Source organism: Salvelinus namaycush, chromosome 39 (genome assembly GCF_016432855.1).
Source record: "Salvelinus namaycush isolate Seneca chromosome 39, SaNama_1.0, whole genome shotgun sequence".
Lineage (NCBI taxonomy): Eukaryota > Metazoa > Chordata > Actinopteri > Salmoniformes > Salmonidae > Salvelinus > Salvelinus namaycush.
This window is the reverse complement of record NC_052345.1, coordinates 12632050-12649468: the sequence shown is the minus strand read 5'-3', so window position 1 is coordinate 12649468 and position 17419 is coordinate 12632050. Positions and strand designations below refer to the sequence as shown.

The following is a 17419-nucleotide window of genomic DNA, read 5'->3' as shown; positions in this document are numbered from 1 at the left end:
TCCAGGACAACCATCTCTGCAGCACTCCACCAATCAGGCCTTTATTGTAGAGTGGCCAGACAGAAGCCACTCCTCAGTAAAAGGCACATGAGAGCCCGCTTGGAGTTTGCCAAAAGGCACCTGAAGACTCTGACCACGAGAAAAATGATTATCTGGTCAGATGAAACGAAGATTGAACTCTTTAGCATGAATGCATGCGTAATGTCTGGAGGAAACCTGGCACTATCCCTACAGGGAAGCATGGTGGTGGCAGCATCATGCTGTGGTGATGGTATTTCAGAGGCAGGGACTGGGAGACTAGTCAGGATTGAGGCAAAGATGAACGGAGCAAAGTGCAGAGAGAGAACCTGCTCAGGACTGCAGACTGGGGCGAAGGTTCACCTTCCAACAGGAAAACCCTAAGCACACAGCCAAGCCAACGCAGGAGTGGCTTCAGGACAAGTCTCTGAATGTCCTTAAGTGGCCCAGCCAGAGCCCGGACTTGAACATCTCTGGAGAGACCTGAAAATAGCTGTGCAGCAACGCTCCCCATCCAACCTGACAGAGCTTAGGAGGATCTACAGAGAAGAATGGCAGAAACTCCCCAAATAGCGTCATACCCAAGAAGACTCGAGGCTGTAATTGCTGCTGAAGGTTCTTCAACAAAGTACCATGTAAAGAGTCTGAATACTTATGTAAATGTATTCCGGTTATTTCTTTATAAATTTGCAAAAACTTAACTTTTTTTCTTTGTCATTATGGGTTATTGTGTGTAGATTGAGGGGGGAAAATAATTGTATACATATTAGAAATAAGGCTGTAACCTAACAATGTGGAAAAAGTTAAGGCGTCTGAACTTTCCGAAGGCACTGTATATATCTATGACAGAGACAAATATAAAAAAGATTACATTTATTTCAACAATAACAGATGAGTCAATTTAAATGCAGGCTTATTGGAGAACATCAATACAAGTTGCATCGCAAACAACTTCTACAACATAAGTATAAAAAAAAATGAAGATCAAGAATCCATCTCTGAAAACAGAAACAGAAAAGTCTGACCAGCAATCGTCAAAACGGATGATTTAGATGTAAAGAACTTACACACACCTTCCAAAAGACATTGTCCAGAATTGTAGGCTTTGATTGCTGGATTAGTTCAGCACATGAAACAGGATCTGACAATAGGTATCCTCACTCAGTTGTTTATGTACAGAATAAATGCAAGGATGATATAATATACAACAGTATGTTATGTGCATTTTGTGAATATCAGAGTGAATGGTATTGACACTTGTAGAACTAGGTATGCTGAATCCCAAATTGACAAAACTCCTACTCCTGTAGACCTGAAAGGATTGGAAGTATCCAATATGGCTATAACACAGAAAGTCAGATATTACCATATTGGTCCAATCTTTTCAGATCTGCATGAAGTGCCAAGGGATAGGAGTTAGAGGTCGAATTGGTATTCAAAAGCAGAGTTTCAGAAAATACATTATTAGGGGAGGTAGGGGTGTTGGTGGGGAACATAGGATCCTAGTGAAAACCTCCCGTTTGCTGCTGGAACACATCAATTGTGTCTTCATCTTCCATTTCCAACTGAAAAAACAAAAGTCATAGTCAAGATCAGTTATAGCATCATAGCAATTTATAAGCATGTTTTTTAAAATATTTTTGGGGGGTATTTTGAAGTTTTATTGACAGGTTCAGATCAGAATGTTAAAGGGGAGCCAGATGAGAGGATTACAGGAGAGAAAGTGGAGGAACAGGGATTGAACCTCTGCCTCCAGGGAACTATGTGGTCCTTGAGGCAGCCCCCGGCACAGGATAAAACCGTTTGCCAATGAACAGTCAACTCAACCATATGATATGAGGAACAATAACAAACCTTATCCACCAACTTACTTGTGCTGGTGTGTCTGTCTCGTTGATTGGTTGACCATCGAACCGGAACCGGATTTGCCTAATCGTCAGGCCCTGTGAAAAGGCATCACAAGACACTTAAATATTAACTTCAAATACTATAAAATACACAATACTTCAATCAAGGGAACTTGTGCATTGCAATAAAGCCCTCAGTCTGGATGCATGTGTACATGTTGCTTGCTTAGTGAGTACAACATCCTCCCGATTTGGCTCATACCTTGCATGAACTCCGGACCTCTGCCTTGTAACACACGTGACCGCCCTCCTGAAGCGTCTTATTCTAGCTAGCTATTCGCTAGCGCAAGTGGGGATACTTCAGGCTGAGGAGTAAGTTTCACACATCCCCATGTGCTACACATGCATGTTTGTCAGTCAATGGATGCTGATGTTGCCTTACCTGTCTTTCGCAATATGCCTTCATGAGTTTGCTGAGAGGTGTGTGCCTTTTGATCTTGAACTGCACCACTGAGCCGTCTTGTCCTGCCACCTTCAAGTTGATGTGGTCATTGTTCTCCGTCTTTACTCCTTCCTTAAAACAGATTCCATGATTAGAGAAGGGAGTGGATATTTGGATCATTCTCTAGTAACTAAACCATCATTCACATCAAAACTAACTTTCAAATCACGGATGATATTGGATAGAGACATTATTGTGAAGTGCAATGGTCTGCACGGAATACTCCCGATTCATAACAATGCAATGTTTACAACAAGCTAATTGATCATGTTAGCATGCTAACTACTGTATCTAGCTAGCTAGCTGCCTTACTGTTATTCGGGCACGGGCCCTCGACGTTAGCTAGCTAGTCATCTAGGTTGCATCATGACAAGAAAACACATGAATATGAACAATATGAATATTACATTTAAATTAGAAAATTAAACTGCTTATATTGACTGACAACGTGAATAAATCACAAAAGGCACATTACTGATATTATTCGCTAGCTAGCTACACGCTAGTAGTTAGCCTAGCGGTCCAGACCGATTCTGGAATATTTCCTAGTAAATCAACCGGTTTAGTAAATTAGCTGCTCTAAACCTCAAACATTTTCAGAATATCATACAGACCAACATAACGAAAATACATCTTCACTGTAAATATTGCGAATAAAGTACGTTTCATTGCTCACCTTGGGTTTTTCGTCTGCCATGGCTGCTACACTTCAGCGACTGTGCGCTTTCTCCACAACGCTTCGGCAGGAGCGCCACTTCCATCGGCGCCAGTTTGGAGAGCTGTCTGTGCTGCGCTTTTTCCAGACGATACATTTCTGAGCACTCAGTGTGTGTGCAGTGTTACATTTCTGAGCACCTACAGTGTGTGTGCCCAGTATTGCTTGTTGGTGTGAAACTAAACTTAAAAATACAAAGTAAAATTACATTTTCCAAGAGGGTTGACTATTTATAGGTGTTTCATCGCCGGTAATCAGTCTGTATGGGCGCAAGTGGGTTAGGGCAGCCATATGAACATACCACATACAGAATGTGGCAATTCTTTAAAATTAAGACTTTAATTTTCATGCGGTGAAACAGCTGTTTGAAAATACATTTACAGTACATACTTCTGTTCAATCTCATTAAAGAACCACACATTAATGCACATGAATTAATTTGCCAGTCTCTAAAATTGACAATAACTACAGCAACAATTTATATTGAAGTTTGGAAGAGTCCTCCCATTGTAACATTGGTACTGATAACAGAAAATGGCTTCAGAACGCAGACAGACTGAATACAGACATAGATAGTCAGACACTCTTGTTACATACTAGTACATTGCAAGGGACACCCATAAGCCCTATTTTGAGTGACTGATTCATGTCCTATTGTACCACTGCAGGCAAAGCACCTTCACCCATGGGCTGTTTGAATGGGGATGCAAGGTTTACGACGTCGCAGATAGAAATGTAATGTATAGAGCTGACAAACTTCCCTATTCAAACAACTTCGTTCTACTCAATACAGGTCTATCTGAAAGTGCTGTGATATTTCACCCTCCTGGATAAGCCCCAGGTTTCTACAAACTAATATTAAATTGCTACCAAGCCATTCAAAGTCAAGTATGCAGGGAAGAGTTCAGTATGCAGGGAAGAATTCAGCAGTAAACAGACCTCAAAACAGTAGACAGAGCTTGCTTCGCTAACAACATCTCTGGAAACCAATACTTTCATGACAAGCACCTAAAAATAAATAAGGATTCACAGTCACACACCTTGGCAGGCCACCACCTCCCATAACTGAAACATGTCAAAATAGCACTAATAGAAATATATAGGTAGAAATAGAAAAATCCCACCTGACCAGATAAATAGCGCTCTGCTCCCAAAAATACAAATAATTAAATTGAATATATTCACAAAGTTCTTCTCAACAACATTATGCAAGTGTTCAGCATTTAGCTATCTGTACTGTCATTTATCTTCATCATTTTCTACTGAGGTATTGTATTGGAATAAAGTGAAAGGGGGCAGGCGGAAAAGAGATACATGTATACCGTATGCTACTAGTCTAGGGCTTCTTTTCCATTAACTGTGACAAATCGGGAGATTGTCCCTGTCCAATTACTGGTAGTTCATTGTAAGTCTTGTGTAACTGCCCGATATATATCATGTGATAACTTCCACTCTTATCACATGCTAGGCTGGCTCTTATTGACCGTTGAAAGTTACATTTCCAAGTGTATATGACTGCTCTAAAACCAAACATTGTAAGTCTGTACGGCATTTCTAAAGTGCAGCAATTCTGTAACAATTCCATTCAGAGAAGATTGGGCTTGAAGTCGAATTTAGTTTTAACATGACACCTAACAGAAGAACAATGTAACAAATGGCACAATGATAATAGCGCTTAATAACTTACTAGTATATGAAACATTCACAAATACATTGATTCTCCCCCAAATACAGTCTTTGTAGTGTCAACAGACTCAAGCTCAAGCTGTCCCCACCATGTGTTACTGTATTGTCCTTGGCACCATTTTGGGGTTAGGGGGGCTATAGAGCCCCCCATATCTCAGCTGGGGGGAACTGGTCCACCTCCCCAGTCTCTGTGCACTGCTGCTCTCCCAGTGTGAACGTCAGCTTGTATCTCATCCGGACCTTCTCCTTCGAGAGACACACAGGCACAGAGTTAGAATGCCAGCTTAGCCTGCTGGTTAGCATTGTAGCATCCTTTCGATTTCAAACTAAAGCACACAAATGATCCAGGTGATATGAGATATGGGTAGCTGATGTCAGGAATCATAAAGACCAAGTAACAACTAAAGGATGGAATAATAGATCCTGAACCTTAGCAGGGATCACAAAGACAAAATGTATACACTCACTGTACCATTACGTCTACTAAGTGGAATATATTATTACATTATAAAAAACACATTTTCACCTCATGCAAATATCAGATGAATAACTCTCATTGACTACACTAGGAGGACTCTCACCATCAGTGGGTTGGCCAGCAGCATGACTTGAGTGATGGCGGCGGGGGGAAAGATGGGGTTAAAGGGCGCCAGGTCAGTTCCCGAGGGCGGTTGTAGTCTCACCTTCATCGACTGGCAAGGGGGAAGGAATGAACAGGGAGGGCGGGGGGGGGGGGGGGGGGGGGGGGGGGGGGGGAGTTATCAGTGACAGTTTGAAGACAGGCTTTGGTTCATAATATATATATATATAACTCAGAAATATTATAGTTTGAGCAAACTTCACTGCCTGTCTGAAGCAGTACCTCACTGAACATCTCACTTGTCAGGAGAGTGAGGATTCAAGTATGCTAAAATATTTTCCTCAACTACAGCAGGGTTCCCCAACTGGCAGCGTTGGATTTAATTGGCCCCCCAGGTTCTAAGCAAACTTTTTTTCTCCATTGTTGGACATAAAATACTGTCAAAACACCAGGAAATCAGCTCCAAGTGATTTTAATGTTGGGGAGCTGTTGCTAAGTATTCCCACACAGAGATATATGTGGTCATATACAAATGTAAGCAAGGTTTTCAAATATTATATATTTTTGCAGTCTACAAATGATCTGTAATTATGTTCTGGCTCCGACCATCCACTCAAGAAAAATAATTAGCCCACGGCTGAATCTAGTTGATTATCCCTGTACTACAGTGTAAGTACAGACCACAGTGTAATTGAATAGGTTGTAACAGTGCGTGTCCACTGTCCAAGTCAGCCTTACCTTGGGTACAGCAGCCTGTAGGACTATGTTCCTGACGAGAAGAGGTGCCGTGTTCAACATGGACACCACCATCACCAGCACGTCCGGCCGGCCCGGCGGACAGTCGGTAGCAAAGTGCAGGAGAACGCGGACCCCGTCTTTATCATAGGCCGTCACAGGACACAGCTTGCCTTAAACATCACAGAATGACAGACAGTGGAAGAAAATACTCAGTATCTGCACTTCCAGCCACTATACTGAGCCATCTGTGTTGACCAAACTACAGTACCCAGAAACCCCTGAATCAGGCTAAGGTCTTCCTGGGACTCACTTGGCTTGATAGCTTCCAGGGGCACGTGGACGTTACTTAGGGAGATCTCAGGGAACTTGGCTGGGCTGGCCTGCCCCAGCGGGAGAATCAAGATGGGGGACAGGGAGCGGAGAAGGGGGCTGTCATCAGCCTGGGTCTTAGGGGACAAGGTAGGGGCTGCAACAGCAGCAGCCGGTAGGATGCCCAGAGGAAGAGGGCTGGATCTGGAGGCGGGGATCCCAATTCTCGGGGAGGCACTGGCACCCATAGCCTCACCCATCCCAAACAGGTCGCCGGTGTTGATCACACCAGACATGCTATAGTAGATGATGACAGATGGATGTACATTAAAACTGTACTCTCTACCGCCCATCCCTACTGCATACACTCAAAATAATAGATCAAGTAATAACGCCAATTGGTTATTATAGATGGTGGCATTTAAATGTTACTTCAGTTATCCACTTTCTAGCCTCCACAGTTACATGGTGTGCTACATGCTAGCTAGCATCTAGCCTTCACAGGAACATAAAGTATGATTGGTAGTGGAGATGAGCACCTCTTGGGGCTGCCCAGATCCAACATGGCCAGATCTTGCAGACTGTGGTTCAGGGAGGCGGAGACTGCCTGGGCAGCAGCACTGGGGTAGGGAAAGGAGGCCGCCACTGAGGATTGTGGGCAACTGACATGGGCGGCTGTCTTAGAAACAGGCTCTGTTGTAGAAGCTCCTAACTGGTCCAAACTGGCGGCTGTCGTAGAAGCTGCAGAGAATACAGTAGCTGGGAGGGCGCTGCCAAACAGGTCCAAAACTGGGTTGGGAGCCTGGAAGAGAAGGGGTTTAACATCACATTATACAATGTGTGTCATGCTAATATTTTTAAGATCAATATTTCCAGGAAGGATAAATATTTCTACCAGATAAATGCTTCTGAAAGTATTGACTGGTTAGGACACTTGAAAATTTACCTGCAAAAATGTCGTCCACAGATTATTCAAGTCATCTTTTGCAGGAACTGGGTCATTAAGTCCTGAAACAAACAAACAGTCCATATATCAGTCAATTTATTCTCCTGTTCTATCAAGAAAACCCACATTTCCTGGAAGAGGGAGAGACTTTGGCAATATATGTGGGTATTAGGTGAGTCTACTATGTGAATTCAATGTCAAAAACATGAATCACAATGACACACAAGACTAATGCTTTCTTATCAGATCCAAGACATAAAGGTGCTGATACAGGATGTGCTGTACCTAGAGAGAGGAGCTCTTCATCCAGTAGAGACAGTGCGGCAGAGGGTTTGCCGGGGCTGGGGTCCTCCATGGCAGGGCAGGCCTGAAGATCCTGGAGGGGTGCAGACCCGTACAGCAGGTCGGCTGGGATGAGGTCTGGGTGCTGGGCTAGAGGAGGATGCTCTGGTGGTGAGGGGCTCTGGAGGTCCAGACCAGCCAGGTCTATCAGGATCTCAGACTGGTTGCTGTCTTTGGTACCTGGCCAGGGAAGGAAAGAGATTGATTGAGTTTCACTTATTTGTTGCTGCTATCATGATTTGGGAAGTTCACAAGATGAGGGTGAAACAGTCCAAGATGATAAATACAATAAGACACCAATGTGTTCTCAGATGAAGGGGGGCTTATACTTTTGTAAAGAATCCCCAGACCTGGGCCTCAGAAAGGAAAAGGTGGACAATCCCTGGTAGAAAATAAAATCTGTGAACCCTCATGTTCTTACATTGTGTAGTAGTTGATGGTCCAAGTGTCTCCATCTCTCCATTGACAGTCTGTCCCTCCACAATCCTCTTATAGGAGTTGATGACGCGGGACAGGTCATCGCTGGCCTGCAATATGTCACCTGGGGGTCACGAGAGGTCAAAGGTCACAATGAAGGCTCATCCAACCAATCAATATGACCAATGGGAGGGAATTGACTATTTCGGACAATAAGATGGCAGGCCTCAGGGGGTGTTGGTTACCTAAGCTGCTGTCATTGTCCTCTGTCTCTGTGGCCAGCTTGAACACAGTCCCCCTCAACTTGTCACAGTCACCGTAAAGCTCCTGAAATGAAAAAGCAACACCAATAATAATATGTGATGACAACACATTTCATATATGCTTCCAAAGTGTATTAACAACAAAAGACAGATTTTTCAGGCAAACTTTCATTGTCTTGGAAGCGATTTCATTTTATTTTCCACGAAGGTAATCTATAAAAAGTGTCTATCTCAATTTTTTTGAGGGGGAAGAGTCTACAATAGTGATAGTGAAGTAAGATGTGGACCAACTTTGATAAGCTCCTTATCTCCATCCGTTGATTGGTCCCTGCTGAAGTGGCTGAGCATCTCGTTGAGCAGTTTAACACTGTTGTTGACCTCCTCCAGGGTGCCGCTGCGCTTCGACGCTCTCTGCAGCCTCACCTCATCCTGAAACACAGCACACACCTGCCTTACACCCACTGGGCCACAGTGACTGACAGAGGGCCGGATTCAATCCCTTGTCGTCATTATGGTCGTCATCAACGTCATTATGTTTGTGGAGCAGCTCTGTTTACACAACTACTGCCTACGTCACTGGATGCGTGTCTGTATGATGATGCATGTAGGCTAACCTCTTTGACCATGTTTTTGATGAGGCGGTTGGCCTCCTGTAGATCCTCAGGCTTTTTGCTCTTCAGAAGCTCGGCCAGTCGCTACAGAGAGAGAGAATAATAATAAGTCAGAGTCTCTAGTACTCTAGTCTGTTTCCCACATTTAGGGTCCAGTCACAGCAGCCACGCCCTGTGACAGATCCCAGGGCTTGAGAAAACATATTTTGATCATAGATCAACTTGAAGCTCTGAAAAGCAAACACGCCAGGACCAATGAGAAAAAGAATGAGACAGTCAGGAGGGTTGTATAGTGTAATTGTTATTGTAATGACATAGATTATGGCTATCTAGCCTATGCTATTTGCATCCCAAAGACAGAATTCAAACATATATTTTTTTAAAGATAACACAATTAAAACATTCTTCACAAAGTAAATTCATAGCGTCCGTATACAAAGATCTTCCATCAAACATCATAAGAAGGAAACATCTCACCTTGCTCTTCTCCTCGTTCTCAAATACAGGATTCTTGGGCCGGGATGGGGGCAACAGCATCAGTGTCTTATCCAGAGGAAGCTCAGGGTCAACTGTGACAATACCTGAAAAAAGGCAACAGTTAGAAGTGCCATGGCGACTTTACAGTATAGACTAAAAACGAATGAAATTTTTTTTACCCTATTTCAGGTTATGTTGAAATCCTACCTTGTTTCTTCAGCATTTGATAAGCTTCACTGATCTTAGCCTCATCGGGTAAAGAGAGCGTCCAGCTGAAGAGCATATCTACCACTCTCTTCTTCACCACCTCCGACACTCTGTCACCTAGATACTGGAACAGGAACAGGGTTCATCTGGATGGATTCCATTTTAACAAAGCCACAAATTACATACAGAACTATGGGATTAAGGACCAATACAAAACAGTTGATATGATCTACTTACTTTAGGTGACACCACTTTGATGAGTTCATTTAGAAACCTAAATTTCCCAACTTCGTTGTGAAACCTTTTCCCGCAGTTCTTCATGCAAGCCTCTAAAACCTGCAAAATTAAGTAGTCAATGTTAAAGCTCCAAGAATTATAGGCCTTGTGATAAATTACAAATACACAATGTAGGAGTGGGATGTTACGCACCATCAAAGCCTGTATCGCCTCCCATTCTTGTGGGGACTGGATTTTATGGGCTAACAATCTCACAGCAATCTGTGGGCTGAAATTAAAATGATATAATATCAGAATAAATCTCAAACAATTCAAGGATTCAACAGTTCCAAATTAGCCTAATTTGAGATTATGCAGTTAAACAATAAAAAGTTAAAACTATTACATCTTCAGAAAACCCTATTGATTACAATGAGATTACTACCGTAACACTGCAGAAATTAGTTCAGCTTCTGAAATATGATCCAGGGGACCTGCAGTAACGTTACTTGAAGAGCACAGAAAAAGCATCCATACCCTTCCAATTCCTTATTGATTTGGTCACAGAATCCTATAATGTACTCCCAGTCTTCCTGCCTGTTGGATGGGTTGGTGGCCTTGTCTGCAAGGGGGAAGGATCACATGAATATCTATCCCTGACTGAGTTTTCATAGGCTCCTTTATAAAAAACTGCTCATGGCTGACACCTGAATGTGATAAAAGCCAAACAGGTCATGTATTACTGCACATTTGTCTTGACGCAAGCACTGCAAGATCTAGTCGAATGCAGGCAGCCCTTGCAGGAAATTAGGTAACTAGGTAGGCAGTTAGCTAGTCAGAGTTGTGTAGCCAGCTGGAGGTTAATTTGTAAACAACTACAGTAGATACAGTAGTTGCTAAGCTATCTAGCTAGCAAACTAACTCCCAAAATCTTGACAACTAGCAAAAAAATAGAAGCTTAGTTAGCTAGCTACCTAACAAGAGTCAATAAAGGGTCGTGGGCATTGTGAACATGAACTGTTGTTGCCAAAATAGCTAGCTAACGTTAGCTCATTGCAAGCCACCTCTCATGCCCCAAACATTGACTCAAAACACGATAAATAAATGAACATAGCCATTGTTAACATTTGTATAAAATGTATATTCTAGCTGGCACTGGTGATGTCGTTGTGAATGGCAAAATTGTTGAACATTACAACGATTCATAAAGAAGTACATATAATTTAATTTTCAAGCATGTAACTCACTGAGCCACGACTCCAGCGACTCCCCTTCCGCATCCGCCATATTCACTGCAGATACACCAATGGGCGTATTCGATTATGCTGAGCCACGGGGCACCGGTCGTGAACGGGAAAAAGCGGCAAGAGAGGAGAGCATTCTCTAATCGAACAGTAATCTGCTGCTATCGGTTATGTTGTCTACATCATGATGCATACATCTCTTTTCCTTACAACATTTTTGAATTTTCAAAGAGTTTTCATTGGTAAACGTTTTTTATCGAAAGCAATCACTTTTGCATGTGAAAACAGAATCCTACTCATTACTCCACGTGCTTAACAATGTCACTTTTGTTTGGGGCACACTTAGCTGGGGTTTTGAAAGGGGCACCTGGCTCAAGCCCAGGAGGCAGCCAATGTTATGATAATTTGTCAGTACAGATGGTTTGTTTAGCCTACATAGCAGGTTAGGATAATTATCGTAGCGTGTTAGAAAATGTACATCACAGTTTAGGTGAATTAATGTAGCAGGTTAATAGAACTAAGGTAGCGGAATTAGGATAATTTACGTACAGGTTAGGAGAACTAACGAAGCAGGTTATGTGAATTGACCTAGCAGATTAGGAGAATAAAATGGTATTTGTCACAGGTCTCTGACCTCCTCCCTATAGGCTGTCTCGTCGTCGTCTGTAATCAGGCCTACCACCGCCGTGTCGTCGGCAAACTTAATAAGGGTGTTGGAGTCGTGCGTGGCCACGCAGTTGTGGGTGAACAGAGAGTACAAGAAGAGACTAAGCACGCACTCCAGAGGGGCCCCCGTGTTTAGGGTCAGTGTGGCAGATGTGTTGTTGCCTACCCTCACCACCTGGGGCGACCTGTCAGGAGGTCCAGGATCCAGTTGCAGAGGGAGTTCTTCAGTCCCAGGGTCCTTAGCTTAGTGATGAGCTTGGAGGGCACTATGGTGTTGAACGCTGAGCTGTAGTCTCACATAGGTGTTCCTTTTGTCCAGGTGGGAAAGGGCAGTGTGGAGTGCAATAGAGATTGCGCCATCTGTGGATCTGTTGGGGCGGATATGTGAATTGAAGTGGGTCCAGGGTTTCTGGGATGATGGTGTTGATGTGAGCCATGACCAGCCTTTCAAAGCATTTTATGGCTACAGATTTGAGTGCTACGGAGCAGGAGTCACCTAGGCAGGTTAGGAAAAGGGTTAGGCTTAGCTACAATGAGGGGGTTTGTTTAATCTCGCCCGGGCGCCTGAGTAGGTGTGTTTTGTACCAGGTGAAAGTTGATTGCATTAGTTTTGGAACCAGGCTGCCTCCTGGGCCTGAGCCATGTGCCCTGTTCAAAGCCCTGTTCAAAGTTTTTTCACATGCAAAAGTGATTGCTTTTGAGATTGATCTACCTTCCCAATGAAAATGAGATAGAAAATTCTAACATGTATTTTATTGAAAAAAATGGATGATGCACCATTCTGCCTTGTTGACAAAATGACAGAGCGGCACAGATTACTATTCTATTTGAGAAGGGGGCTGCACTCCTCCCTCTCCGCTTTCGCCCGATGACGTAACGGGCCTTTGCCTGGTGCCCCGCGGCTCAGCATAATCGAATCCGCCCAGTGCCAGAACAACGAAGTAGTCAGGAGCCAATGGAAAGAGAAGCTAGAGAGGGATTTGGTTTCCCTGGGCGGTTCTTCCCGGGAGTTTCAGTCAGACCCTTCTCATTTTGCCTGCTGACGTCACGGCCATAGACCGGTGCACAATATAATTGACTGTATATGAGGGAGAAACCAAAGATCTGCGGAGACACCACCAAAATGAAATTTCTTTGGACCAAATTTCTCACGCTTTCACCCACTGGGCTGTAGAAAGAATGACGATAAATCATTGAAGGTATTCTGTTAATCTGGTTTGGGCGCCTGAGTAGGCATAGTTAGCACCAGGTGTAAAGTGATTGTACTTTTCTGACCAATGGCAAAGTTGGCTCAAAACAAAAGTAAGGTAGTTTAAGCACAAGGAGTAATGCGTAGGATTCTGTGTTTTCACATGCAAAAGGGATTCCTTTTGATAAAAACGCGTTATCTCCATTCCCATGTCCCTGAACGATGGATCATGCTGCCTTGACAATATAACCGAGCGCTGCCGATTGTTGTCTAATTAGAGCAGGGTGCGCCTCCCTCACAGCTTCTCCCGGTCACGTGACGGGCCATAGCCCGGTACACTCGTGCCTGTTTAATAGAATCCCCTCATTGTAATAAAATGGTGATAGATAGGATTTGGGGTAAACTTTTATTTTACAGCCATCTACGAGAAACATGATTTACTAGTCTGTATGGGAAACAAACTTTACAATGATTATATGATAGGCATAAACCCAACTGTAAACAAAACAACAAAGTAATTTGTAACTTGACACTTTTTTTGTTTTGTTGCTAGAATCTCTTGTACCCAGAATATAAGCTTGTTTTACTCCAATGTTTGTAAACACACACTGCATAGCCTCAAAACATGGTTAAAACTATAATGTTGATATCATGGATGGTCAGTCCTTGCATCCATCGCTCTGTCTATGAATTTGAGAGTGGTTACATTTCTCCCGGCCCATCCCTCAGCTTCTTATCAAAACAGAGGTGGGTTGGCCGCTTTGTTATTGTTTTAACTAAAGATTCAAGCTTTAATAGTTTCAGTTTCAAAATGTTAACAATACCGTTTTACAAAATAAAATATTCACGGAATGTAGAAAAATGACCGATTCAAATTGTGAACAACCAAAATCGGCAAAGGCTACTCTAGTGAAATAAGACATCTTCATTTATAAGACTTGATTAAAAGGTAAGAAAATAAACATATGCTTGATTATACAAAATAAAAAATATATAACGCAAATCAGTCAAGATAAACCTGATAATAACACATCCGTACAAGAAAGTTTTAGGGAAACGTGTCGTTCAGCACAAACCGGTCCTCAACGTAGCAAACGTTAAATCGAACTAAACGTACCATGGGTAACACTTTCCGCAAAAATGACGCCGCATTTGTTTACGAGGACTCTAACGTTAATTCGTCTTTCAAAGGTTGACCAATATGATCTAACGTCAAAGGCAGTGGCCACTATGTGATAATATTTCTTAGATCTGATTAACAACCGAATCACTTAATCAGAAGAGTTTACGAAAGTCGGATTTTTCTAATTGAAGCACGCCTGGCCATTGTAGGCTGGCTACAAGCGGGTCTACATCCACACCACCAGAGCAGAGGTTGTAATCTTTGCCGTCATCTCTCGACACACATGGTATCTACATAAACATAGCTAGTACCGTAGAGCAGCTGACCTGAGCTAATAAGGCAAATGGATCCACGTTTTTCAAAGATGGATATGTGAAAAGGATGCTTGTCAACACTACAACTGGAGGAGAGTAATGTAGTGCTTATCAAGGCAGAGGTTTTGTCATCAATGTCATCCGGCCTAGTGGTGCACACACCATCTCCCTTCCTGGCTGCTTCCCCAGATGGGATCGTGGTGGAAGAAGATGAAGATGCACCTGTGGGACATGAGATGCAGTTCGAAATTCAGGAATATCCACCTAAAAGAAGCAGCAAAACTTGACGAGTTTCCCAGCTGTAGTAGATTCAGATGACCAGCTCTGATTGAATTAGAAACATCCATACTACTATTGAGTAATGGGGCAAATGGCCATAATGAGAACACGTTGATGCGATGTGGTGTTCTAGACAGAGAGGAATGGAGGTGTGTAGAGTTCTGTTTGATGATTGTCTATGGCAGGACTGCATGTTACCTTTCGGAGAGCTTCTGTTTCTTACATACGGTATGTTGCCTATGCTCACCAATAAATCATGAATGAGGTTGCATAAAAGTCATACTTTTACCCAGGAATATGTAAGTATTTTTTTAGCCTGCACCTGTACTCAAATTTGTTGATGAGCACTTCCTCACTCTTCCTGCTTGTTACATATAATACATACATTAGACAGATATCATCTCATGATGTGAGGGAGGCAAAAAATAAACCAAAAAATGTGGCATTTTACTAACTAAATGACACTTCGTACGTTTAGATGGTCAAAGGAAGCAGTCTCTTCAGCTTTCTATGTTTCTTATGCATGTTGTATACAGTACGTGTACCCACAGAGTTGTTTCATCTGTTAATATTGGTCTGGTTTCTTCAGCTTTCAATCGAAATACTACTTTTGTTCAAGGCCTAATAAAGCTAATAATAACTGATAATAACACATCCGTACAAGAAAGTTTTAGGGAAACGTGTCGTTCAACACAAACCGGTCCTCAACGTAGCAAACGTTAAATCGAACTAAACGTACCATGGGTAACACTTTCCGCAAAAATGACGCCGCATTTGTTTACGAGGACTCTAACGTTAATTCGTCTTTCAAAGGTTGACCAATATGATCTAACGTCAAAGGCAGTGGCCACTATGTGATAATATTTCTTAGATCTGATTAACAACCGAATCACTTAATCAGAAGAGTTTACGAAAGTCGGATTTTTCTAATTGAAGCACGCCTGGCCATTGTAGGCTGGCTACAAGCGGGTCTACATCCACACCACCAGAGCAGAGGTTGTAATCTTTGCCGTCATCTCTCGTGGACACACGGTATCTACATAAACATAGCTAGTACCGTAGAGCAGCTGACCTGAGCTAATAAGGCAAATGGATCCACGTTTTTCAAAGATGGATATGTGAAAAGGATGCTTGTCAACACTACAACTGGAGGAGAGTAATGTAGTGCTTATCAAGGCAGAGGTTTTGTCATCAATGAAAACAAGAGACGCGCCTCGTGTTGCCCGGGTGCCTCTCTCCTTGCTGCAATGTGCATCTGTGTGGTCAGTGTAGAGGGGCACTGCAACCAGCACCATGATATGGCACTAGGAGTGGATGGAACAGATAACAGCTTCAAACTTGTCATCAGGAGGAAAACGAAGCACACAAAGTTAGCTGACAACCTAACAAACCCAATCCAGTTCACAACCATACACACAGTTTGGTAAAGAGCATGAGCATGATGCATTCAAAGCCCTTAGCCTACGTTACAAGGTGAAGAACTCCGGCCTAGTGGTGCACACACCATCTCCCTTCCTGGCTGCTTCCCCAGATGGGATCGTGGTGGAAGGAGATGAAGATGCACCTGTGGGACATGAGATGCAGCTCGAAATTCAGGAATATCCACCTAAAAGAAGCAGCAAAACTTGACAAGAGTTTCCCAGCTGTAGTAGATTCAGATGACCAGCTCTGATTGAATTAGAAACATCCGTACTACTATTGAGTAATGGGGCAAATGGCCATAATGAGAACACGTTGATGCGATGTGGTGTTCTAGACAGAGAGGAATGGAGGTGTGTAGAGTTCTGTTTGATGATTGTCTATGGCAGGACTGCATGTTCCCTTTCGGAGAGCTTCTGTTTCTTACATACGGTATGTTGCCTATGCTCACCAATAAATCATGAATGAGGAGTCGCATAAAAGTCATACTTTTACCCAGGAATATGTAAGTATTTTTTTAGCCTGCACCTGTACTCAAATTTGTTGATGAACACTTCCTCACTCTTCCTGCTTGTTACATATAATACATACATTAGACAGATATCATCTCATGATGTGAGGGAGGCAAAAAATAAACCAAAAAATGTGGCATTTTACTAACTAAATGACACTTCGTACGTTTAGATGGTCAAAGGAAACAGTCTCTTCAGCTTTCTATGTTTCTTATGCATGTTGTATACAGTACGTGTACCCACAGAGTTGTTTCATCTGTTAATATTGGTCTGGTTTCTTCAGCTTTCAATCGAAATACTACTTTTGTTCAAGGCCTAATAAAGCTATTCTATCTTGTTTCATGAGTGACTGACTTGTGTGAATTAATAGCAGTCCAGCTGTCGTGGATGTAGATTGCTTGTGACAACAATGGAATATGTTCTACGCTTCTCCCACCTGGAATGAACAACAGACATGTCTGAGGCTCAACAGCGGCTGGCTTTATTCATAGTCCTATGTTCCGGTTCAGAATGGGAGTGACATGCAGATGAGTACCCCCTTTACACTCGGATCCATGTAATCAAACTCACGTCATATACAGTGTTAGTGTTTACGATCACTATGGTTGATGTACAGTTACAAGGTGACATGGCTTCATACCCTGGGTTGTTCGAAAACAGAATGAGACGATGTTTGTCTATTGTGAGGAAAATTAGCAGCAGAACACAAATCTGAATGCACGCATGACTCCTTTTTAATGCACACCAAAATTACGATCTGTTTCTATGAATTACCCGGTGAAAGTTTAACACTGTAAGA

At 42.8% G+C, this 17419-nt stretch overlaps 2 protein-coding genes across 3 annotated transcripts; both read right to left on the bottom strand.

The window, feature by feature from the left end:
• Positions 1 to 876: 876 nt before the first annotated feature.
• Positions 877 to 3154, bottom strand: LOC120032595 (small ubiquitin-related modifier 2-like). The gene is made up of 4 exons (XM_038978747.1): positions 3044 to 3154; positions 2308 to 2439; positions 1890 to 1961; positions 877 to 1583 (listed from the first exon to the last, which is right to left on the bottom strand). The coding sequence occupies exons 1-4, from the start codon at positions 3062 to 3064 to the stop codon at positions 1521 to 1523; spliced, it is 288 nt and encodes a 95-aa protein (XP_038834675.1). The 5' UTR covers positions 3065 to 3154; the 3' UTR covers positions 877 to 1520.
• Positions 3155 to 3405: 251 nt separating this feature from the next.
• Positions 3406 to 11166, bottom strand: LOC120032914 (ADP-ribosylation factor-binding protein GGA3-like). Of its 2 annotated transcripts, XM_038979172.1 has the most exons (17): positions 11122 to 11166; positions 10412 to 10496; positions 10088 to 10163; positions 9896 to 9994; positions 9659 to 9782; positions 9452 to 9555; positions 8978 to 9058; positions 8655 to 8792; positions 8346 to 8427; positions 8105 to 8224; positions 7627 to 7863; positions 7342 to 7403; positions 6935 to 7197; positions 6397 to 6692; positions 6087 to 6256; positions 5350 to 5460; positions 3406 to 5014 (listed from the first exon to the last, which is right to left on the bottom strand). In XM_038979172.1, exons 1-17 carry the CDS (start codon positions 11159 to 11161, stop codon positions 4904 to 4906), a joined length of 2199 nt encoding a protein of 732 aa, XP_038835100.1. In that variant the 5' UTR covers positions 11162 to 11166; the 3' UTR covers positions 3406 to 4903. The 2 variants fall into 2 exon arrangements, with proteins under 2 accessions (XP_038835100.1, XP_038835101.1); XM_038979173.1 differs by lacking the exons at positions 10088 to 10163; positions 10412 to 10496; positions 11122 to 11166 and having other exon boundaries at positions 9659 to 9804.
• Positions 11167 to 17419: the final 6253 nt, after the last annotated feature.